The 23,799-nt window shown below is 37.2% G+C and overlaps 1 protein-coding gene across 3 annotated transcripts in view; it reads right to left on the bottom strand.

The window, feature by feature from the left end:
- Positions 1 to 3,363: 3,363 nt before the first annotated feature.
- CEP95 (centrosomal protein 95) overlaps positions 3,364 to 23,799 on the bottom strand; it is a 32,312-nt gene continuing 11,876 nt past the window's right edge. The window contains exons 7-20 of one of the 3 annotated variants that reach the window (XM_054573038.1): positions 20,233 to 20,361; positions 19,302 to 19,495; positions 17,526 to 17,638; positions 17,208 to 17,337; positions 16,424 to 16,613; positions 10,305 to 10,444; positions 9,520 to 9,609; positions 8,562 to 8,691; positions 7,564 to 7,733; positions 7,374 to 7,448; positions 6,127 to 6,279; positions 4,279 to 4,425; positions 3,925 to 3,996; positions 3,364 to 3,642 (exon numbers count right to left, since the gene is read on the bottom strand). In XM_054573038.1, coding sequence (XP_054429013.1) covers positions 3,466 to 3,642; positions 3,925 to 3,996; positions 4,279 to 4,425; positions 6,127 to 6,279; positions 7,374 to 7,448; positions 7,564 to 7,733; positions 8,562 to 8,691; positions 9,520 to 9,609; positions 10,305 to 10,444; positions 16,424 to 16,613; positions 17,208 to 17,337; positions 17,526 to 17,638; positions 19,302 to 19,495; positions 20,233 to 20,361 — 1,910 coding nt within the window. In that variant the 3' untranslated portion in view covers positions 3,364 to 3,465. The remainder of the gene's footprint in view (positions 3,643 to 3,924; positions 3,997 to 4,278; positions 4,426 to 6,126; positions 6,280 to 7,373; positions 7,449 to 7,563; positions 7,734 to 8,561; positions 8,692 to 9,519; positions 9,610 to 10,304; positions 10,445 to 16,423; positions 16,614 to 17,207; positions 17,338 to 17,525; positions 17,639 to 19,301; positions 19,496 to 20,232; positions 20,362 to 23,799) is intronic. The other 2 variants (XM_054573036.1, XM_054573037.1) reach the window with 2 other exon arrangements.

Below are 23,799 nucleotides of genomic sequence, written 5' to 3'. Positions count from 1 at the left end.
TTTCCATATCCTGACTATGGTGAATACTGGGGTGGGGGTGGGGGTGCAGGTATCTTTTTTCCCCCATTAGTGTTTTCATTTACTTCTGAGAAATACTTAGGATGGAATTGCTAGGTAGTTCTATTTTTAATATTTTGAGGAACTTTGCACTGTTTTCTATGTGGCTGCACCAATTTACATTCCCACTAACAGTGCACAAAGGCTCCCTTTTCTCCACATCCTTAATACATATTTCTTGTCTTTTTGATAACAGCTATTCTAATGGTTATGAGGCGATATCTCATTGTGGTTTTGATTTGCATTTCCCAGGTGGTTAATGATGTCGAGCACCTTTTCATGTACCTTTGGTCATCTGTATGTCTTCTTTGGAAAAATGTCCACTTCCTCTGCTCATTTTTTAATTGGATTTTTTTTTTTTTTTTTGCTTGCTATTGGGTTGTATGTGTTCTCTATATATTTTGTATATTAACCCCTTATCAGATACCTGATTTGCAAAAATTTTCTCCCCTTCCATAGATTGCGTTTTCATTTTGTTGGTTTTCTTTGTTGTGCAGTTTTTTAAATATAGTTCCACTTGTTGATTTTTGCTGTTGATGTCAAATCCAAAAAATCATTGCCGAGACTACTGTCAAGGAGCTTATTTACCCACCTATGTTTTCTTTTAGTTTTTTGGTTCCAGGTATTACTAATTTTTGTGTATGGTATAAGATCTGGTGGTCCAGTGTCCTTTTGCATGTGGCTGTCCAGTTTGCCCAACACTTACTGAGGACGCTGTCCTTCCCCATTGTATATTCTTGCCTCACTTGCCATAAATTGACTATATATGTATGGGCTTTCTATTCTGTTCCACTTATCTGTGTCTGATTTTATGCCCAAACCAACTGTTTTTATTACTGTAGTTTTGTAATGTATTTTGAAATCATGTTGTGCGATGCTTCCAGCTTTGTTCTGCAGAGGGCAAAGTTTTAAAGGCAGTTTGAATTTAATATTATAAGACAAAAAGACACTGGTCACATCAGTCAGATTAGCTGGGTAATGGTTCAAATGACTTGAAATGCTAGACGAAACGCTTTCAGCATGTCTAGATTTGGGATAGATTGCTCTTTAAGCTGTAGGCTAAGCCCCAATTTTGGATTTCTCCTGTAGTTTATACCATTTCTCTTAATGACACCTCCTGTCAGCCTGGTCTGTCTTGCTCTCCCATTATACTTCCTCCTAACCTTTTTTCACTGTGATGCCTCTTCCCATGACAGATAAATTTCCCCTATACCATCTGCCTCTTTACCAAAGGCTCTATTCCTCTGCCTTACCTCAACACTAATTCTTCCTTTCCCTAGGAGGCAGTTAATTCCCCAGTGTCCCATGATACAGTAATGCATATACACAACTAGACATACATAGTTAAAAAATCAATATACTTAAGAGACTTAAAAACAAAACTATTACCTTTCCCCCCTTGCTTTCTAGAGGCATGCTCAAATCTTGTCTGTACTTTTGCTACTTACTTCCATATTTCTAAATGATATGGTAATGTTACTCTTCATTTAGTTTTAGACATAGTCTAGTTTCCTTTTTATGGTAGGTAAATATTTAGCTCTTACACCAACCACCTCATTCTATTAACACCACCCTCCCCGCACGCCCTCCCCGAACTGTCCCCCACACTAGTACACAGTTCTAAATAACTTTAAAGTGTGTGCATTATGATGATCCTTTCCTGGGTTTCTGTTGGCAGAGTGGTTTCCCATACAATGTATTCCTCCCTCACAGGTACTTGGATTGCAACATTCTCCACTTGTGGAGTTTGTTACCACTTTTAGAAAAATCTTTGGGTGTCTTTAAAGTTTCCTCTTCTATTCTTTGACCTTTGGTTAGCAATCTCCTATCCCTTCCCTGGTAAATTCCTTCACTTGTTGGTTATTCCTAGTTCTTAACTTGGTAAAGAGACAACAGAACTAGTAACTTGAGTATTCCTAAAACATTTATTCGCATTAAAAAAAAATAAAAACAGCATTAATGCTTGTTTTAACAAATTCAAATGGTATTAGAGTATCTTAAGCAAAAAGTGAAAGTTTATGTAATCTACCACTCAGAGTTGCACCTACTACTATTGGTTTGGGGACTATTCTTCCATACCTTTTCTATGTTGTAATGATTTTACTGCATTATACTATATATGATACCCACTGATACCATAGTTTTTTAAATAGCATACTTCATAGTTTAGTATTTGCTCATTTTACTCAAGAATATATTGTGAGTATTCTATCTAAATATATTTTATCATTTTTTTCTTCATGTTTAGAACTTACGCTCTAGCTCTTGTATATCTAGCTTTGTCTCATAAATTTGCCACCCTTTCCATTCACCTGCATTCACTGATTTATCACGATATGGCTGGCACTGGTGGCCGCACATCTTCTCATCATGCTCTGAACTTGGCTGCCAATCTGCCAAGTCTTTTCCCCAGGAAGCTCCACCTGTCTGCTAGAGGCCCAGTGTTGTCAGCTGTCATTCCAAGAGGATAGCACTTAGAACTACAGCATTAGATTTAGCTGCCTACTTTTTTCTCTAGGACAGTCTGATCCCACCCCATCATGCCTCTAGCCTCCCTGGGCTTTGATCATCACCTTGTTACTCTCTCTATGCCCCAATGGGAGCCTCTCATCTCCCTTCCACTCCTTTCCTGGTGTCCTCTGCCACTCTGTGGCTTTGATCAGCAAAAGTCCCCATATCCTCAACTACTCTGAAGCTTCCCTCCAGCTTTTGGCCTTCAACAAAGCCTTCTTTATGGAAGACCACCTCAAGTGGGTTTTCTTTTTTCTCGTTACCCCACACAAGAAATAGGGTAGGTGTACTCTTGTTCACTTCCAGTCCACTGTACCTCCTCCCCACCTGCAATCACTAGTGCTCTTTTGAGGCACACACCACCTGGCCTCACACCCTCTGCCTCCCCTCATGCTGTCCTCTACCAGCCGCTAGAAGCCACAGGCTTCAGTTTTCGTCTTCTGGACGCCATATGTGAAAAAGCTACACACACGTGAACCTATTTTCAAGTTTTACTCCTAAGTCCCACCTCTGAAGACAAGTTTACACTTCTACCCCTTTTTGATATTGAGAGTTTTTTGATCCTCAAGCACTTTACCTTTTTTTTTTCTTTTTGGACCCAAAATAGGCTTCAGGAGCTGGCTATTCAATTGAGGCTTGCTGATTAGTATAGATAGGACTAATGAAGAACATGTGCCTTTAGTCCCCTTTTTGAAGGTTTTAGATCAAAAACACAAAAAGCAGTAAACTTTAAGGAAACAATTTTTATTCAAAAGGTTTCTTCATAAAAAGTATTGGAATGAACATGTAGATAAGACATTTAGAAATGATTCTTCTGCTTTAGATAGTTTACTGGCTCAATTCTAAGTCTGCCCTGGTCAAGTCCTCCAGAAACGTCACTGATGCAGAAGTCTGGCCTCATGGGAAGGGATTTTTACCGTACTGAAAGGAAGCCAGATGAAGCCTAGATTTGAAGCGCTCAGCTTCCAGTTCCCGGAAGAAAGCATCATCATCATTCTGTGTGATCATGTACTGCAGTTGCTGAATTTCCTTCTCCATCTTAGACCTCAGCTCCCTCTTCACCTTATACAATGTCTAAAAGAGAATTCATGTCATCCTGCTATTCACAACATACATCCAAGCCCTCATCTTTTATTCCCTCTCCATCTTCCAGCTCATCAAGTTCCTGCAATAATTTTAATAATTTAGCAGCAGCTCCTACAGAGGGCTGAATAGGTAAAGTTAAAATAGGATAAATGTTTGGACCATAGATGGACCTTCTTACTAGTATTGTCTCCATTCTCCTTAAGGTGTAATATAATTGCTTCCTATTTCTTAAAAATGTAAATAAATGATTTCCATCTTGTTAATCATTACCTGAGCCTGGGATTTCTCTCTGGCTTTGAGTTCTTGATGTTCCTGTGATATGGCTTCTGCCAGCAATGAAAACTGCAGGGAAGAAAAAACCCAAATCTTTTATTTGTAGTCTAAATAGAGCAGTTCTTATACCTAATGTTCAGAAACTTAAAATCTTTAATAGAAATAGGGCAATATAGATTCTGTACTTTGGTCAAGGACTAGTTTATCTTAAATTTCAATCTTGAAAAATGGGGTTTAACTTGTAACAAGTTCTGAATTAATATATGGAGTTTATTGTTCAACATACTAAGCGAACTTTTGACAGGGAGGTCAGTATTAAACACATTAGAATGTAAATAGCAGTGACCCCACCTGGTCTTTATAGTAGTTCTCCATTGAGTCCAGTTCATTCTGGTGCTGTCTCTTTTGTTCATCTCGCTTTTCTTTGGCATAGTTTCTTAGGTCTCGTAATCTTTGCTTCTGAATTTGTAGACCTTCTTCAAACAGTTTCTTAAATATCTGTCAGTTATTGAGTCAGAAGAATTATGCCGAACTTTTATGAAGGAATATAATCTAAACTGATCTAAAATCTATATACCTAACTAGATGTGTATATTCATTGTATTCAACGAAGGTTTTTTGAAAGTAACAAATTTATTGAGATAAAACTCACATACCATAAAGTTCACCCTTTAAAGATGTATATAATTCAGTAGGTTTTAGTATATTCAAAGTTGTGCAACCATCATCACTAATTTCAGAACATTTTCGTCACTTCAAATACAAACCCCACCCCCACCAGCAGCCACTCCCCATTCTGCCCTCCCCAGTCAACCGCTAGTCTACTTTCTAGATTTGCCTGCTTTGGACATTTCATATAAATGGAATTATATACTACATGACCTCTTGTATCTGATTTCTTTCACTTAGCATGTCTTCAAGGTTCATTTGTATCATAGGATGTTTCAATAGTTCATTCCTTTTTATTGCCAAAGATTACTCTATTGTATGGATGTATCATATTTTGTTTATCCACTCATCAGCTGATGGCATTTGGGTTGTTCCCTCTTTTCAGCTATTATAAATAATCCTTCCGCAAACATTTGTGTGTAAGTTATTTATGTGGATACCTATCTAGGAAACTGCTGAGTCATGGTTCTATGTTTACCCTTTTGAGGAAGCCTCAGACTGTGTTCCAAAGTAGTTGCGCCATTTTACGACCCCATCAGCACTGCATGAGGGTTCTAACTTCTCCACATTCATGCCAACATTTGTGGTTTTTATTTCAGCCATCTTAGTGGGTGTGAGTGGTGTCTCATTGTGGTTTTGATTTGTAGTTCCCTAATCACGAACGGTGTTTCAGCATCTTTTCCTATAGCTCAGACATTCTTTAGCTTTCAGCAAAAATATCTAAAAGCAGCCGTGTAAACAGGGCAGGAGCTCCAGAGCAGAAACAAATGCTGCATCTACCCTTGTGCGTAACTGAGGGTGATGTGGTTATCATCTGACAGGCCACAGGAAAGCAAACTGTTCAAAGGATTTGGATATGCCCACTTGTCCTCCATTGATTAGTAAGAATTCTTGATTAAAGAACTGGTTCTTAAAGCCTTGTATTCATTAGCCATATATTCATATTACCTTAGTCAAGCTACTTAACCTCTCAAAGCCTTAGTGTAGTATCCTCTAGAAATGAGAATTATAGTATGACCCACTGCAGAGTATTCACCCCAGTTAACTATACTTACCTTAATGTTTTACTCTAGGGATGAAATTGCCAGTTTAGAATCCCAAAATATTAAGCATTTCAGCTTGATCAGGATGAGACAGTGTGAATCCTTTGTGGAAACACCTCAGAGCCCATCTGTCCTGTTATTTTACTGATTTTAGGTGGAAACCTAGGTCAGCCCCTCACACCTTAAGTTCCTGTCTGTGATAACATGCTCCTGAACCCCTAAAGCAGTTGTATGGGACAAGTCCCTATGTGCAGGGGGTCACAGGGAATTAAAATGAGGGCAGTGTAGGCTGTGAATAGATGGGGAGGTGCTATGGGGGTAATAACATGAGGAATAGCCAAGTCTGGACTCATAGCCAGCATTTTAGGACTGGTATTTGAATTTTAGATTCGAATTGGGACAAAAGTTATAAACAAAGAAGATGGTTCCTAAAAGGTAAGACAAAATTCAGCTTCTTAACAGCGTTAGCTAGAAAAGCCATACTTACCATTTCTTCTCGAGTCCTCATTCTCATCATTTTTGCACGCAGCTGAACTCTGTAATCATCGTAATATTTTCGGGCACGAACAATCTGCTGCCGATTTTCTTTTATTTTTGACTGGGTCAACTTCTGCCTATGAATGCGGTCCTTGAAGTCTTGCTGAAAAAAGTAAAGGGAAAAAGAGGAAGAACGGCTCCAACATTCTCATCTGCCCCACTCCCCATCACAATGTCTTAAAGTAGTAAGCCAGGTATGGAGGACCAGTGGCCTACTGCCTGGGCACAGAGTGTGAAAGACTGTCAGTCCCCAGTAGTCCTCCAGACTTTGGTAGGTTTGTCACCTCAGTCCTAAGAGCCAGCCCAGTGGGCCCCAATATTTCAGAGAGGAGCAATGACATGGTGGAACTGAGGATTTCATCATCTAAGCCACACCCAAATGCCAGTGCAGACGGAGTAGAAAAATGACATTTTGATTTAGAAGCAAAATTTGATTTACCAAGAGTATTTACTAGTAGGTTAAAACTAAGGAAACCAGACAATATCTTCTTACAAAGTAGTGAGGATGAAGTAAGGCATTTTCATAAACCCTTCAACTAGGTGTCATGTACTGGTTTCCTCCCCCACATACCAAGGTACTACATGCAGTTCCTCAGATGGATTCCCCTTCTTTGGAACTGTTCGGGATACTAGTTCACACTGCTTACCTCTACTTTCAATCAAGCATTTTAAAATATCTTCCTCTGGCATATTGTCTTAGACCTCTGTTCTTTCCCCTCATTATACTCAACAGAGTATAATGTGCTATGTACAATTCTTTATCCAAACTGTAATGGAGACTGGTAAAATATGTCAGCTCTCTCTATTTGGGACCTGAGAAAAATGGGAGAAGACTAAGGCACTAGTTACAACCATGTGGTACCTCAAAGCAGTTACGTAGACACAGACCTGGATTAAAATCTCAATCTTGCTCCTTACTGATTTAAGCGGGACCCAGGGCAAGTTAACATCTCAAAGCCTCAGGTTTTTCATTTCATAGAAAATGTTTCCATCATGTTACAACACAGACTAAATCAAACTGTGTATTGTAAAGCACCTTGCACCTTCCCTGCTCATTGGTTTTGGTTCAAGCTGTAGATGCTCCTACATGAAAGTGTTTGAGGGAGCAGTCTATGGGCTATTGCCCAGCTGGTAAAAATAAAAGTAATTAACGTAAGTTATAAAATAAAAATTATACCAAACTTGCTCTTGACATACCAGTCTCTTGTTATGTTCATATTCTTTCTTGACAAGTGCAGTAAGCAGATCATGCCTTCTTAAGGCTTCTTCTATCTTTAAGGGGGGCAACAGAGAAGAAAGTTAATAATGTTATTCCCTAAATTCTCAAGGATAAGCTCTTTCCCTTTCTGGTTTATATTCCTATGCTTAAAGTTGACAGCCAACTTACTTCATCCTGGAGTTTCTTCTTTGATCGATTTTCCCTATACGCATCTTTTTTGAGCTGTTCAATCTGTGCAATTTGCTGTTTCCACATTTTGCTTAGTGTTTGGCCAGATACATAGAGAAATGGAAACTGCTCGAGCATCAGGGGCAGGAGACTGTGTTCATTTACTTTCACTGCAAGGTTAAAAAAGAAAAGATGTTTTTAATCTGAGAGACTTGCTGAAAGCTTTTAATAAGAACTCTTCATCCCACCTTCCTGATAGATCAAAGCTTATCTAAGTGATGCGGTTCTGATCCTGAAAAGAAAAATTCTAAAAGTATGTTATTACTTTTGCATTCCTTCTTTGATCAGAGTAAGCCAACTACTAGTATGGATGAAAATAAGCTCAACAGTTCTGATTAATGACGAGCTGGTCTTGTGAAGTCCACCCTAACTGCTCAGTTGACTCGGTGCCTTGGGTGGATGCTCTGTGTGTGGCCAGACTCTTCAGCCCTACTGGGAGGCAGAGTCTTTGTCTGATGAGATGTAGTTAGAAGGCCAGCAGTCTTTGAAAATGCACCCTGGCATTTCACATGACCTCATTTTCCTTGTAACAGGATTCTAATACTCACTGACACCAACTGTCAATATAACAGGAGCTGGACAGGCCATCTGCTTGCTTTGGCGCATCCCTCTGGTTCTACCAACTTCCCAGAAACAAAGAAAAAGGCAGCCAGTGAGAGTGAGTGAGTAAAGCTAAAGCTGAAGCAGCAGGTAGAGGCCCTAGCATTCCTTTGGTGCCAAGGTACAGGCCTTCCTAAGATGATATTGAAGAGTTTTAAATAAATGCCTTACTTAAGAGTCTTATCTCTTTACAGAGATCCAGCGTATGGCAGTGATAAAAAAGGGAAGTTTCTCCAACTAACTGGTGGATGTTAGTTTTCAGTGCTGTGTCCTTGGAATGTAGCACACACTTTCAAAGAGTGCCAGTTTTCCATAAAGTACAATTTTGTGGTTCTTACTTGGAACTACTTTATTTGGCTTTGGCAAGCCACCTCTTGGACTTGGAATTGTGGTGCTTCTGGAGTAAATCTTCCAGGGTTGACTACGTTTTGGAGTTCCTTTATGACCAGCTTCTCTGTATATTTTTTCCTTAGAAGCAGATATAAAACAGAATAGAAATGAGAGAAGTCTAGTAACTCTTATACATCATCTTAAATATTCCATATTGACAAAAATAGCTAACTAATTCCCAGCCAAACCACCTTACTTTAGATTTCTAAAATCTAGTTAGTATTTATCTACTCTAAGTAAAAAGAATCTTTTGGCTTCTGGCATCCTTTGTAATTTGAAAAGGCATTGACCTTTTTTTTTTTTAAATTTCATAGTCACTGTAGCCCAACATCCTAAATACAAATACAAATGTTTTGATGTACTTGTTTCTTTTTAAATCTACATGGAAAAAGTTGTCAAAGTTCTCAAATAATGTTTAGCTGTAACCATATAGTACTTTATGTCCTGTTTTGTTAATGAACATTTTAGCATAGGCCTTTCCCCATGCTTTTATTTTCTGTAACCATTCTTTTGAAAAGCAATGGAAAGTTACACTTTGGGTTTCTTCCAACCAGGTATGTAACAACTGAGATTTCATGTATTCTCTTAACTCCCCATAATTTGTCAGCCTGGACTATCTTTAAACCCTCTGGGAACTGCTAAGCAACAGAACCCCTTAAAAACTGAGGGAAGTTTTGGGCAGGTAGGAAAAAATGCTAGTGTTCTTTGGTACCATGCTACATTTTATCAACTTGGGTTACCCCTATGGATAAGAGAAAAACCACACATCATGAAATGAAATCCTTTCTTTTTCTAAGGAGCTAATAATTAAGGCCCTGCTGATTCTTTTTTCCTTTTAAAAAGTTCATCTCTTTGTACTTTCCACTGATCTGATCAAATGGCATTACATTAGAGACTTTTACCCACTGTTTCCTCCTCGTCATTTATTCCTGGAGGTCCAGTGTTCTCTTGAATTTTATTTCTTCTTAGTTCCCTTTCAAATGCCTCAGTTATTGCCTACAGAGGAAAAGGCCATATGATATTTAGTTATAAAAAATATATACAAATCAAAATGAAGGAAAAAATTCACCTAAAATCCTGCCACTGTATTCACTTTTTAGAAAAATTCCTTTCACACTCTATCACAAATTTACATTATTTCATAGATGTGCACTTGGGATATACAATGAAATTCTATATAATGTGTTTTTTTGTTCTCAAAGTTCTTGTAATTATTTTGATACTCCCTTGAGAAGTTACACGCTATTGTAAGACATGCTATAGCAAAGAACTTAAGTGTTCTAAATTTATATTACACTTCAAAATCCCTATTCCATAGCAGTCTTTGTAACCTCATCATCCTCTCATTCCTGTCTTGGGCAGTTTCATCCTATCTGTAACTTAAATGGCCTGTCACATTTAATCTACCTCAAATTCTATTCATCTCTGAAAATATCATCCTTTACTGATCTACTCTTTCTTAATTCCCTTCAGTACTGGACTATATCTGACATGGTTAGTCTTCTCAAAATTCTCTGAGTACAAGTTTTATGCTCCCTCTCTGGGGACATAAAAGCTATGTCACATTTTCTCAGCCCAAGAATATGAAATGCATTTTAGCCTTTAATCAACAGCATGTTCACTGTAGCATTTGGCTGAAGGTAAATGGTATACTGCCTGCTGCCCAATGGTAGTCAAGAGATGGAATGTACCTTTGCTTGGAATCGGCGGGTATCTGTTTCTTTTGGCTTTCGCTGCCTTTTTCTCTCCACATGGAACTGTTTATTTTTGTTAACTGGAGATGGAGAGAGTGAATGAGATCTGTAGGGTGGTTTTCTATGCACGGCAAGTCCTACAACACAGAAGAGACAAATACCGTTAGTTCCTGACAACCAGAAGTGTTAAACTGGAAATCAATAGTTAATTTTCACCAGATGCAAAGAGAATGACTGTGAATATGCGAAGTGTACTCTAAGTGTACTCTCTCCTATGACTAATTTGTATTTGTATTGTTTAGTCACACGAAGTCAAGAGACAAATGCACATAAATGTGCACTCTCTCGAAGTACTTAGGTTCTATATTCAACTTGGGGTTGAAAACGGGGCAAAATGTGGAATGCCGGGTATACATCCTGATTATTTCCTCTTAGCCTTCTAGCCTTTCTAATTCCACAGTGCCTAAGAGATCTAACAAGTCCCTTCTCTTCACAAACCCTTTTATGTTCCACTGTTTATAGCGGTGCTTGGGTACCTAATAGTTGTGAAGAGGGGGACTCCATGCCTTTTTGGAAAAGTGGAATAATTCAATGTATCTCTTAAGGTCAAGGAAATTAGTTTGATAGCTTTCTAAATAAATTTCCCCAGAGAATTTTTATTTCCCTGAGCTTTTATTTTTTTGTTTCACTGTATTTTAATTCAAATCTTAATTCACTTCAAATTCTAAGATATTAAGAAAAACTGAATTACACAATCTATTTAAAATGATGTTTTGGGGACATTTTACTATAGCCATAATGTGTTCTCCTTTAGAAACGGAACATCTAATTAAAATGACATTTTAATTTACAGTGTTTTCAAAACTGGATACCATATATAAGTGGATAATAAGAGAGTATGTAGGTTACTGGGTTAGGTAGGGTTCTAAAGTTACCTGAGCCAACCATAAAGGACACGAAATGAAATAAGAAAAAATATTCTTGAAGTAAAACAAACAAACAAAAAAAACCTGAAATAGTTCAGAAAGTTTTAGATGAGAAATACTATTTCTAGAGAAACAAGGATGGACAAAGTAGATAAAAGGGAATGGAAAACATGCAGAATTCTAGTTGGTGGAAGACAAGACAATTACTTGAATAAATAGTAGGAGGTATCTGTAAAAATGTGCAGACCGCAGACTCATGCATTGCTAACGTGAGTATAAGTATAAACTGGTGCAATCACTATGGGGGGAATTTGGCAATGGTGCAAAAGTATAAACTCCGTGATCCAGTAATTCTAATAGATGTAGATCCTAGAGAAACTTCTTACCAGTTATTCACTGCAGAACTGTTTGTAGTTATGGAAACAATCTACATGTCCTACATTAGGGGAAATGGTGAGAAATATATACACAAACACAAATAAGGTAAGCTGTATGGCTTTAGTTACATAACAGTTAAAAATGAATGAAATGGATTTCTAAGAATCAACATAGAGTTTCAAAACAATGTTAAAAAGAAAAAAGCAAGTTGCCAAATAACATATACAGTATCGATATGTAAATTTTTGAAAAACATAAAGGCATATTTAGACAGGTAACACATAGACTGTTGAAGTATAAAAACAGGGATAAAAGGGTTCCTGGCTCCCTTCCCTGACTGCAGCGGAGCTGTGAAGCAGCAGTGGAGACATGTCTATAGCCTCTTGGCTACAGCACAGTGGCACCAGCAGCCGTAGGGAACCAGGCAGCAGCATGGCATGGTCGCAAACCCAGCTTACCCTCATATGCCAGATCCCTCCACCATGATTGTGATGCCTGGAGACCCAGGTGACTCAGAAACAGCAGGGACATGCAGCACCCCAGTCACTCAGGTGGAGACTCCTACAACCACAGCGACACCCCAACCCCAGCCAATGTCAACCCCAGAGACACAAAAGCAGCACAGGTAAGAGAGAACACAAACTTGTATTATAGCACCATCTACTGGAAAACAAGAGACCTAATTGTCAACCTCCTGAACTGTTAAAATCAAGACTATACCTAAATAAGAAAGGTCCTCACTACTTCAGATATGCCAGCAGAGGAACAACCCATCAAACACTATGAACAATCAAGGTAACAGGTGACAGTTCTCCAGAAACCAAATTCAAAGTGATGGAACATTGTCATCTATTTTATTATTTTTTTTATCAGTTCAATTCAGAGAAGTGGGGAGGGCGGGGGAGAAACATTGACTGGTTGCCTCCCATATGTGCCACAACTGGGGATTGAACCTGCCACCTAGGCATGTGACCTGATGGAATCAAACTGGATGAGCCGACCAAGCCACAGCCACAGGACACTGCTGTATAAATGATAAGACAAGTGCCCTGACCTGGTAGATCAGTTGGTTAGAGCACCATCTGTATATGCCAAAGTTGCAGGTTTGATCTATGGTCAGGGCGTGTTCAAGAAGCAACCAATGAATGTATATAAATTAGTGGAACAACAAACTGAGGTTTGTCCCCCCTACCCTCCTGCTGCTTCTTTCTCTCTCTCTAAAAAATCAGTAGAAATTTTTAAAAAATTATTTTCTGGCCGGTATGGCTCAGCTGGTTGAGCATTATTCTGCAAATCAAAAAGGTCACTGGTTCATTTCTGGTCAGGGCACATGCCTGGGTTGCAGGTTCAGTCCCCTGGGGCATGTATGGAAGGCAGCCAGTTGATGTTTCTCCCCCTTCTTTCCTCCCTTCTCCTCTAAGTTAAAAATAAAAAAATAAAATATAAAAAAAAGGTAAGACAATTTAAGGCAGTGGGCATGCTGAGGACCAGAAACAACAGTGCTCAGGGGTTGGCTTGTGTTCACTACTTTCAGACATGTAGTAATGTTCATGCTTTGAATGTAAAGTGTGAGTGTCTTTGGTTATCCTTCACTGAAGTGTGGTCATGAAAACAACTGCTGCTCCACAGGGACGGATTGTTCAATGCAAACTCTTACACACTGGAGAAGGCATTAGAGAAGTGGGGTTAAAGAATGGGTCGAAGGGAAGAGAAGCTGCTGAGGCCACAAAATAACTGAAGACTTCTGAGTAGGAGTCCAAGAGTCTGTTCAGTCAGTTCTACAATCATTCAGCCAGTGTATTCTAGGTACTTTTCATGTACAATGGCCATCCACCAGTGAGACAGACCATGCTGACGTAGGACTTTAGTCTCAATTGGGTTTCATCATTTAGTGACTCTTAAGACCTTGGATAAGTTTTGTCCTTGAGCCCCATCTTACTGTAAAATAGGGATAATATCTTCTTGACTTGCGCATTGTTACAGTTAAAAGTGAGGTCTTGCCACTCCACAAAGATAATCTGTGCTAAACCCTGCTGTTGTCAAGGTTGAATGTTTGCCCTCAGGCTGGAGGACCTCCCACGAGCACCCCTGTTTAGTTCCTTATCAGGGCAGGCAACCCAGAAGGCCAGCAGCTAAGGCCCTTGGTAGCTTTTTCCCATCTTCTGAAAGCCGAAGCTCAGGGGGCTTTTCTGAGCAGCAGGGATGGGCAGAGCCTGCACCTCTCCTCTACTTTTGGGTTGGTGCCAAGTTTGCAGCCAGGTGTGAGCACGTGTGCACCAGTGCTGGGCACCCTGTGCCTCGTGATGTGACTGTCTCCATCTTCCAGGGCTGGCAGCCTTGCCTTGCACCAGTGCAGGGCTTGGGAAGCCTTCGGCCCAACCTCTGGCTCCTCCCTTGGGCCTCTTGGCCTCCCGACTTTGGGTTGTGGCAGCCACAGTGGCATGGCCTGGGTGGTCTGAGGACACCAATTTTTAAATTTAATTCTAGAAATCACAGGCATTCCTTAAAGTTTGATAAAGGCTAATATAAGACAATAAAAGGAGAAAACATTTAAAGTAAAAATAGTAAGTGATAAGAGAATTAAAAAGAATAGCAGTCATGAAAAAAGTTGACAAAGGCAGTTCAATGAGCTCAGGAATAAAGTTAATGAGCAGGAATACTCAACCAAAGAGACTGAAAACCAAACATTCAATAAATGAGATGAAGAATGCATTAGAAAGAGAAATTAAGAAAACAATACTATTTGCAATTATATCAAATAGAATAAAACACACAGGAATAAACTTAACGAAGGAGGTGCAAGACCTGTACACTGAAAATAAGACAAAAGGAACTGAAGATAAAGAAATAGATATCTCACTGTCATGGACTGGAAGAACTAACATTGTCAATGTCCGTATCACCTAAAGCAATCTACAGATTCAATGCAATCCCTATCAAAATCCCAATGGTATTTTTTGCAGGAATAGAACAAAAAAATCCTCAGATTTGTATGGAACCACAACAGACCTCAAATAGCCAAAGTAATGCTGAGAAAAAAAGAACTAAGCTGGAGGTATCACATTCCCAGATTTCTAACTACACTTCAAAGCCATAACAATCAAAACAGTGTGATACTGACAGAAAACAAGACACAGGATTGAGAGCCCAAAATCCACACATAAATGGGCAACTAATTTAGGACAGAGGAGCCAAGAATATATAATACAGTGGAGAGAGGAAAATCTCTCCAATAAATGGTGTTGGGAAAACTGGACAGCCACATGCAAGAGAATGAAACTGGTCCATTACTTGAATGTAAGACCCGAAACAATAAAATACATAGGCACTAAATTTCTGACATTAGTCTCAGTGATGTTTCTGTGAATTTGATTCCAAAAGCAAGAAAAACAAAAAAATAAACTGGGAATGCATCAAACTAAAAAGCCTCTACACAGCAAAATAAACCATTAACAAAACAAAAAGGCAACCAACAGAATGGGAAAAGATATTTGCAAATGATACTTCTCTATAGGGTTATATCCAAAAGATACAAAGAATTCATGTAACTCCACAGAGAAATAAACAATTCAACTGAAAAATGGGCAGAGGATCTGAACAGTTTTCTAAGGAAGACTATTTAAAAAGATGTTCAACATCACTAATTATTTGGGAAATGCAAACCAAACCTCACACCTATTAAAATAGCTACTGTCAAAAGGATTTGAAATAACAAGCACTGGAGAGGACAGGGAGAAAAGGGAACCCTTGTACACTGTTGGTTGGAATGTAAATAGAAAACACTGAGGGTTCTTAAAAGAAATTAAAAATAGAACTACCACATGACCCAGCAATTCTACTTCCAGGTAAACATCTAGGAGGAAAATGAAATCACTACCTCTAAAAGATATCTGCACTTGCATGTTCATAGTAGCATTACTTACAACAGTCAAGGCATGGAAACAACCTAAACGTCCACTGGCAGAAATGGATTAAAAAACGTGAAATACACAGGCACATGCACGCATGTGCAAATACAGACAATGGAATATTATTCAGCCATAAAAAAGAAGGAAATTCTGCCATTTGTGATAACATGGATGGGCAATGCGGGCATTATGCTGAATGAGATACGTCAGACAGAAAGATAAATGCTGTATGATCTCATTCATATATGGAACCTAAACAAACTCATGGATACAGAGAACAGATTGGTGGGTGCCAGAGGTGGGGATTGGGAGTTGTGTGAAGCGTGTGAAGGTGGACAAAAGGTACAAACTTCCATTTATAAGTTCTGGGGATATAATGCACATTATGGTGACTATAATTAAAAATATTGTTTTGCATATTGGAAAGCTGCTAAGAGATAAGATCTTGAAAGTTACATGTTAACTAACCGTGGTAATCATTTTGCTGTATATATGCTGTACACCTCAAATGAATAAAATTATGTCAATTATATCTCAATAAAACTGGAAAGAAAAAAAAAAAAGAAAGAAAAAAAGGTGCAAATTGTGAGAGTAGTTTTTTAAAGAAGGAAAAGGAATGTATGTCTACAGCCATACCACCCTGAATGCACCCGATCTCATCTGATCTTGGAAGCTAAGCAGGTCAGGCCTGGTCAGCACTTGGGAAAAGAATGGACTGTGGGAAGGACATGTAGGATCTTTCAATTTGTCCTTCAACACAAAGGTGTAAAGCAAATATTATTAACATCTGCTGCTTCTCTAAATGGTGAAGATACAGGTATTTGATATTATTTTTGATCATTTTTATATTTCTGAAATATTTAAAATGAGAAAGTCAGTCATTACAAACACATGAAGTGCCTACCTCGCTTGTCCTCATCCTGGCCAATCTGGGATAGGTAGGTACCTGGCCTTCGCTTCTTTGGCCCATACTCCATGATGCTGTCACTGTGCTGAGAGAGTGTCTCATTTCCACTCTCCACCTCTTCATTTCCAGTATCTTCTTTGTGGTCCGTTTTTTCTTTAATTCGACCACCCAGAGCACTTTTTAACATCTATCAAGAAAATTCAACGTCTTTTGATTTCAGCAGAATGCAAGTTGGAAGTAGTAGACAGAAATAACATTTAGCAAGCTTCCCATGATAATTAGGTACTAATAACAAGTTAATGCTTACCGCATGTTCAGTTTCTGAAGGGAGTGTATCAGTGCTATGGACTATTCAGTTTCAATAAACTTTTAGAGTAAGTCACATAAGGATTTAATACATTTATTCAGTGATATCCCCAAACTGTATTGTATTTTGTGAGAATCAGAGATCCATCTAATTTTATAACAAATCTGTCTTTAGAGACAAAGGGAAAACTATACAGATGTATCAAAAGATAAATGGTTTAATGCAATCTCCTATGTTAAATGATTAGTTTTCATCAGAATTAAATAAAAATTTGGATAAATCTGTACCAAATTTGGTAATAACATGAAAGGTGAGGATTCTCATTGTATATCCTACCTGTCTGACTTATGGACCATTTTCACAGCAACTAAAACACAAATAATTTTCCAGTTTCTAGCTTACTTTCACTTTTAATTATAGGATCACTTAAATGCCCACCAACTATGGCAATCATAATATAAAAACAAGACTTGCCGAATCTAGTTCAGAGAGTCGTTGAGAGAGTTTCTCTGATACTGCATGTAATTCTTGTTCTGTTAATCTATTTCTTGGCCTCTGGGAGAAAGGTGAATCCCAGGATGAGATTGCAGCTCTGTTTTCATATCTGTAATAAAAGTGACCATGTGACATATAGGTAGCTAAGTGTACATTACTTAGTTTAAAATAACTAATATGTGCTTTAACAAGTATTTCATATTGGTTTTCACAGCTTAGTTTGGAGAAGATATCCTAACTCTTCAAAATCCCTTTGCCAAACAAGACTATAAACATTGGAGCCTGCAGTAATGTTACCTTTTTCCTTTGGGAAGCTTCCTTGTCCTAGGGCCTTGGACTTGAGCTGGAAACATTTCCTGTTTGCTATCTTTAGGCAACTTGGAAATTAAGACAACTCTATTATCTGGTTCCTATTAAAAAAAAATAGTTGATTTTAAAAACTACAAAAACGGCACATAAAAATAATGTTTTAGGTGTGGGGGAAGGGAAGAGGGAAAAGCATTTCTGTTGCACAAAGCTAGGTCCTTTTATTCTTTTTTTTTTTTTTTAAATAAAGAGTATTTGTCAAAATATTGTACTGATCCCTAATACCAAAGAATGGAGTAATGTCTATAAACTTATACTCAGAGAAAAAGTGTGGCTTAGGATGCCATTCAAATATAAAGGCAGGTGAGGTGTTTGCAAATAAGAAAATTCAGGGATTATGGCTAAACCTGGACAATGAAAAAATAATCAAATCACAATTGGAAAGTATTAAAGTTACTATCTTTTATATCAAGAAGTCAATATAAACTGTCCAAAACTGAACCAGTTAAAGACAAAAAATGAATATATTTTTTCTTGAAATATGAATATAAACTACGAACATTTTTCTCTTGAAATATGAATATAAACTACGAACATTTTTAACAATTTATTTCTTAAACTTAGAGGGAATCTTATGGAAAATATTTCTTGTGGTGAAGAAACATTTGATGTTTAACAAATGTCTTTAGTTTCACTTCAGTATCTTTTTAAATACTGCTAATATTTTGTAAAACTTAAAAAAAATTTAAAACACTCTTTTATTGAAGTTTAAGTGTCCTGCTCAAGAATTACTTCAAAATGAGCATTCCCACGTAGTTGCCATTCAGGTTAAGAAACAGAGCACTAGCAGCAACTCATAAGCCCTTTCACCATCTCCCCACGCCTCTCCCAATGTAGCCATTGTCCCGTGGTTCCTTTTCTCCCCTTTTTTTTAGTCCACTCTCCTATCTGAAGAGATGCATAGAATATTTAGAATGATGATCACCTAATGCTAATGAAGCTCATTTTGTCTCTGTAGTTTTCTGCATTGTTTGATGTTTTAAAAATGAGAACATATCATTATTTATAAATTCACTCTTTGCATATAACTGCGTGTTCTCATTTCTAGGAAGGCAGGGACAAGGTAACTGCATAAAAGGATTTTTTTTTTTAAAGAACAAAAAGAATGGAAGCAAATAGGATCAGGGATTGTAGGTGCCCAGACTGGATCAAAACGCAACCCAGGTTATGTGTCCTGACTGGGAATTGAACCTGCAACTTTTTGGCTATGGGATGATGCTCCAACCAACTGAGCCACAGAAGCCAGGGCAATATACTTTTAAACACTTTAAATTATTTAATTAGGGACATACAATATGGGTTTTAAAGCTAGAATGCCTCAGTTCATATCCTGACTCTACAATTACTATAGGACCTAGAAAAGATACTAAACCTCTCTATCAGCTTCCTTGTGAGCAATACCTATTGCAGAAAACAGTACCTACTCCAGAGCTGTGTTCTGAAGAGTAAATTATTCAGAACCTGTAAAGAACCCAGAACTGTGCCTAGTACAAAGTAAACACAGTGTATGTTGGCTCTTACCATTTCCTTTTTCATACATTCATCCTGCCGCTGTATTCCTGAAGTATGAACATGTAGGTGTATGCAGAAGTAAATTTTAAGAAGTACAGTGCTCTGATTAGTGTAATATCCTTGACTACTATTCTAGAAGAGACTTCTTTAAATATATACACATCTAACAAATTGAAAGCAAGCTTTTCTACTTACCACAGAAAATGCCGTGCCCTCTCCAGAAGAATTCATGGCAGGGGAACAGTGACTTGAACGCAAGTATTCTTTTCCTATGGGGCAGGGTGCTCGAGGTTCTGAAGGGTGGTAGGGTGGATGTAAAGGAATAGCTGATCGGATAGGCTCCCCTAGCTTCCTAGCATTTGGAATCATATCCGCAGCAGGAATTTCTGCTAGTTGGACAAATTTAAGTGGACATTAAGATGAAATTCTAAGAAATCAATCATCTTATGTATACACATACCTATATAAACATGTTCACATTACTACTGAGAAATATATTTTAACTTGATTTTTTAAAAAAGCACACACAAAAAAATCAACTCAAGGACTCATCCTCAGTAAGCAAGTAGGGATCTAATTAAATTAGGAAGAATGTCATTTTAATATTATAAAAGTTTTCTGACAAATTATTTAAAAGTAATGAAAAATTACTAAAAACTGTAAATGGCTTGAAGAACAGCTAGATAAATTATGAGTCATCCACATGTTATAAAGGTAGCCATTAACAGTTTTATGTAATACTAACGACATGAAAATCCCAGAGATAAGAATATTTTTCAGAAAAAACCACAATAAAAAATAAACTTAAAAAACCAGTATTTTTCAAGTTACTATATTTTGTCATTCACTGATAATTTGAAGACCACCAGCTGATAAACTAATATAGAGTCTGTGAGAGGAGATGATTGAGGTAATGCAAAAACATGTAACCAAAATCATCCTAAAAAAGAAATCAGAGCTCATAATAGCAAACATTTACAAAATAAGACCATGTAAAACCAAAAAGAATTGCATAAAGCGTAAAGCAAAAGTGAAAGAGCTAGTAGCGACAGCAGTTGTCTCAGGAACTAATTATTGTCTCCAACTCATAGCAATAGTCCAAGAACTAATAACATTAAATACTCACTGTGTTCAACAAAGGATGTCCTACTCTTGGATAAAACACTGGACGAAGGAAGGCCCAACACTCCTTCGTGTGATTGGGAGCATGGTACAGTTGCTTTTTCAGACTGCATTTCATTAGGACATTGAGTACCTAGAAAAGAAAATATTAAAGATAAATTTTTTTCTATTGCTGAATATCATACTAACCAAGAATTCTGTACCCAGAGGATAAAAATCTCAGGAATGACAATTAGAACAATGTTGGTGTGATAGCTCAACATAACAATTACTTTTAATGACTACCAGATGGCAAGATGTAGTTCTGTAGGCTCAGAATCATTTATACAACTTTGAAAGATAAGTTTAACACCATGTTTCATTAGTTTGCTTTAAAAAAATATGCCAGGCTTGTTGAAATGCTGACTGTTGTAAGGTTATAGCTCTGGGTTAGGGGCCACTTGGTGGGTACCATAATCAAAGATTTATAGGTGAAAACAAATTAAAGTATTATTGAAATTGAGGGAATATCCACTTTGCTCCTTTAGAAATCTACAATACACAGACTATTTAAAAATTTTTATTTATTGATTTGGAGAGAGAGAAACATCAATTTGTTGTTCCACTGATTCATGCATTCATTGGCTTATTCTTGTATGTGCCCTGACCAGGGATGAAGCCTGCAACCTTGGCATATCAGGAGGATGCTCTAACCAACTGAGCTAGCCGGGTTAAACACAGACTTTGTGTAAATGAAATGGATTCAAGACTTCCTCTCCTGACTTTTTATCTCTTTTTCAATTTAATGAAAGACTTCACAATAAACTTATTCTTTACTTTGAAGGCATGAGAATGTACCCTGAAAACTCACATCAAAATGATCAACTGACATAATCACTAAATAGAGAAACATTTCACCTTGTAGAGATCTCAAAATCCATTCAATTTATTCCAAGACAGAGTATTTTTAAATTTTTGACACTCATCTTATGTCTTTTAAAATCAGCAAACATCCCTGGCCGCTGTGGCTCAGTTGGAATGGTGTCCTGTAACCAAAAGGTTGAGGGTTCAATCCCCCTTGCAGGTGCCAATCAATGCTGCTCTCACATCGATGTGTCTCTCTCCCTTCTTATTTCTCTAAGATTAATGAAAAAAGTCCTTGGATAGGGATGGACAAAACAAATCAGCAACATCTGTTTGTGCTCTCCTCCACAATCCAATGCAATTATGGCCATTTCATTTTAAAATGTTTTTAATATGCAAAATCTCCCTCCATACATTCATATTTCGCATGAATACCATCTCCCTAAAATCTAGTGTTCAAAATTCATAACTTGGGTCATAATTTCTCTATTCCCTGATAATGAATTTGTAAGTTTGACCCCAGGTCCTTCATTTTTACCTAGGTCCATTTTTTTTCTTCAGTTTCTTTTTTTCTTCTGTGGCTAAAACTCTTATTATTTTCCTATGCAGATTTTCAATAGAATTTAATCAAAGATCATTAGAAGATAGTTGATATTACAATAACATTAAATGTCAATTACAGTAATCAATCCAGCACTGTTGAAAGTTCTTTTGGTTTTAATTTAAACATTTTTGCAATTACAGTTGACATTCACTATTACTTGAGTTTCAAGTGTATAGCATAGTGGTTTGACATTTATATAACTTACAAAATGATCCCCCAATAAATCTAATACCCACCGGACACTATACCTAATTATTACAATATTATTGACTATACTCCTTATGCTGTACTTTACATCTCAGACTATTTTATAACTAACAATTTGTACATCTTAGTGCCTTCACCTTTTTCACCCATTCCCCCAGTGCCTCCTTCCATGTGGCAACCATCAGTTTGTTCTCTGTATCTTATGAGCCTGGTTTTTTTGTTCATTAATTTTGTTCTTTAGATTCCATATATAAATCATGGTTATTTGTCTTTCTCTGACTTTTATCACTTTGCTTAATATCTTCCAGGTGCATCCATGATGTTGCAAATGGTAAGATTTCATTTTTTTTAAAGCCAAATAATATTCCAGAGAGAGAGAGAGAGAGAGAGAATCTTTATCCATTTGTCTATCTGTGGACATTAGGTTGTTTCCTTATCTTGGTTATTGCAGAGAATGCTGCAGTGAACATAGGGGTGCATGTATCCTTATGAATTAATGTTTGGGATTTCTTCAGATAAATACCCAGAAGTAGAATTGCAGGCTCTATGGCAGTTCTATTTTTAATTTTTTGAGGAACCTCCATACTGTTTTCCAAAGTGGACTCACCAATTTGTAATCCCACCAACAGCACATGAGGGTTCTTTTCTCCACAAACTTACTTTTTGTTTGTTGATTTATTGACAATAGCCTTCTGACAGGTGTGAGGCAGTATCTCATTGCAGTTTTAATTTGCATTTTTCTGATGATTAATGATGAGTCTTTTCATGTCTACTGACCATTTGTATGTCCTCTGCCCATTTGTGTGTGTGTGTGTGTGTTTAGTTCTATGACTGTATATTTTGGATATTAAACCCTTTTCAGACCTTTCATTGGTGAATATATTACTCCATTCAGTAGGAGGTCTTTTTGCTTACCTTGACTGAGGAGACATATCCAAAAAAATATTATTAAGAGCAATGTCAGAGTTACTGCTTATATTTTCTTCTAGGAGTTTTATTTCAGGTCTTACATTTAAGTCTTTAATCCATTTTGAGTTTATTCTTGTATATGGGGTAAGCAAGTGGTCTAGTTTCATTTTTTGCATGTGTCTCCAGATTTCCCCAACATGATTTACTGAAGAAACTCTCTTTATCTTATTGTATATTCTTGCCTCTTTTGTCATAGATTAATTGATCATATAGGCATGGGTTTATTTCTGGGCTCTTTATTGTTCCATTGATCTATGTGTCTGTTTTTATGCCTGTACTATACTATTTTGATTACTATAGCATTGTAGAATAGCTTGTCACTAGGTAATGTGATTACCTCCAACATTGTCTTTGTGAATATTGCTGTGGCTATTTGGGGTCTTCAGGGGTTCCTTATAGGATTTTAGGATTACTTGTTTTAATTCTGTGAAAAATGCCATTGGTATTTTGATAGGGATTGCACTGACTCTATAGATTGCTTTGGGTAGTATAGACATTTTAACGTTAATTCTTCTTATCCATGAGTATAGTATATCCTTCCACTTATTTGTATCTTTTTCAATGTCTTATAATTTTCTGAGTACAGGTCTTTTATGTTTTGATTGAATTTATTCCTAGGTTATTTCTTTTTTTTTTATGTAATAGTGAGATTTTTCTTAATTTCTCTTTCTCATAGTTCATTCCTATTATATAAAAATGTAACCAATTTCTGAATATTAATTTTGTATCCTGATACTTTCCTGAATTCATGACCAGGTCTAATTGTTTTTTCAGAAGAATATTTAGTGTTCTCTAGATATATTATCATATCTCTGCATATGATGACAGTTTTACTTCTTCCTTTCCTGCCTGGCTGCTTTTTATTTCTTTTTCTTGTCTGACTGCTGTGGCTAAGATTTCCAATACAGTGTTCCTAATTATTAGGAAAACACTTTGAGCTCTTTACCA

The sequence above is a fragment of the Pteronotus mesoamericanus genome, unplaced genomic scaffold (genome assembly GCF_021234165.1).
Source record: "Pteronotus mesoamericanus isolate MK-2021 breed Mesoamerican mustached bat unplaced genomic scaffold, CSHL_Meso_final contig_246, whole genome shotgun sequence".
Taxonomy (NCBI): domain Eukaryota; kingdom Metazoa; phylum Chordata; class Mammalia; order Chiroptera; family Mormoopidae; genus Pteronotus; species Pteronotus mesoamericanus.
Note: the sequence above shows the minus strand (reverse complement) of the source record. Positions and strands in the feature narration are given on the sequence as shown.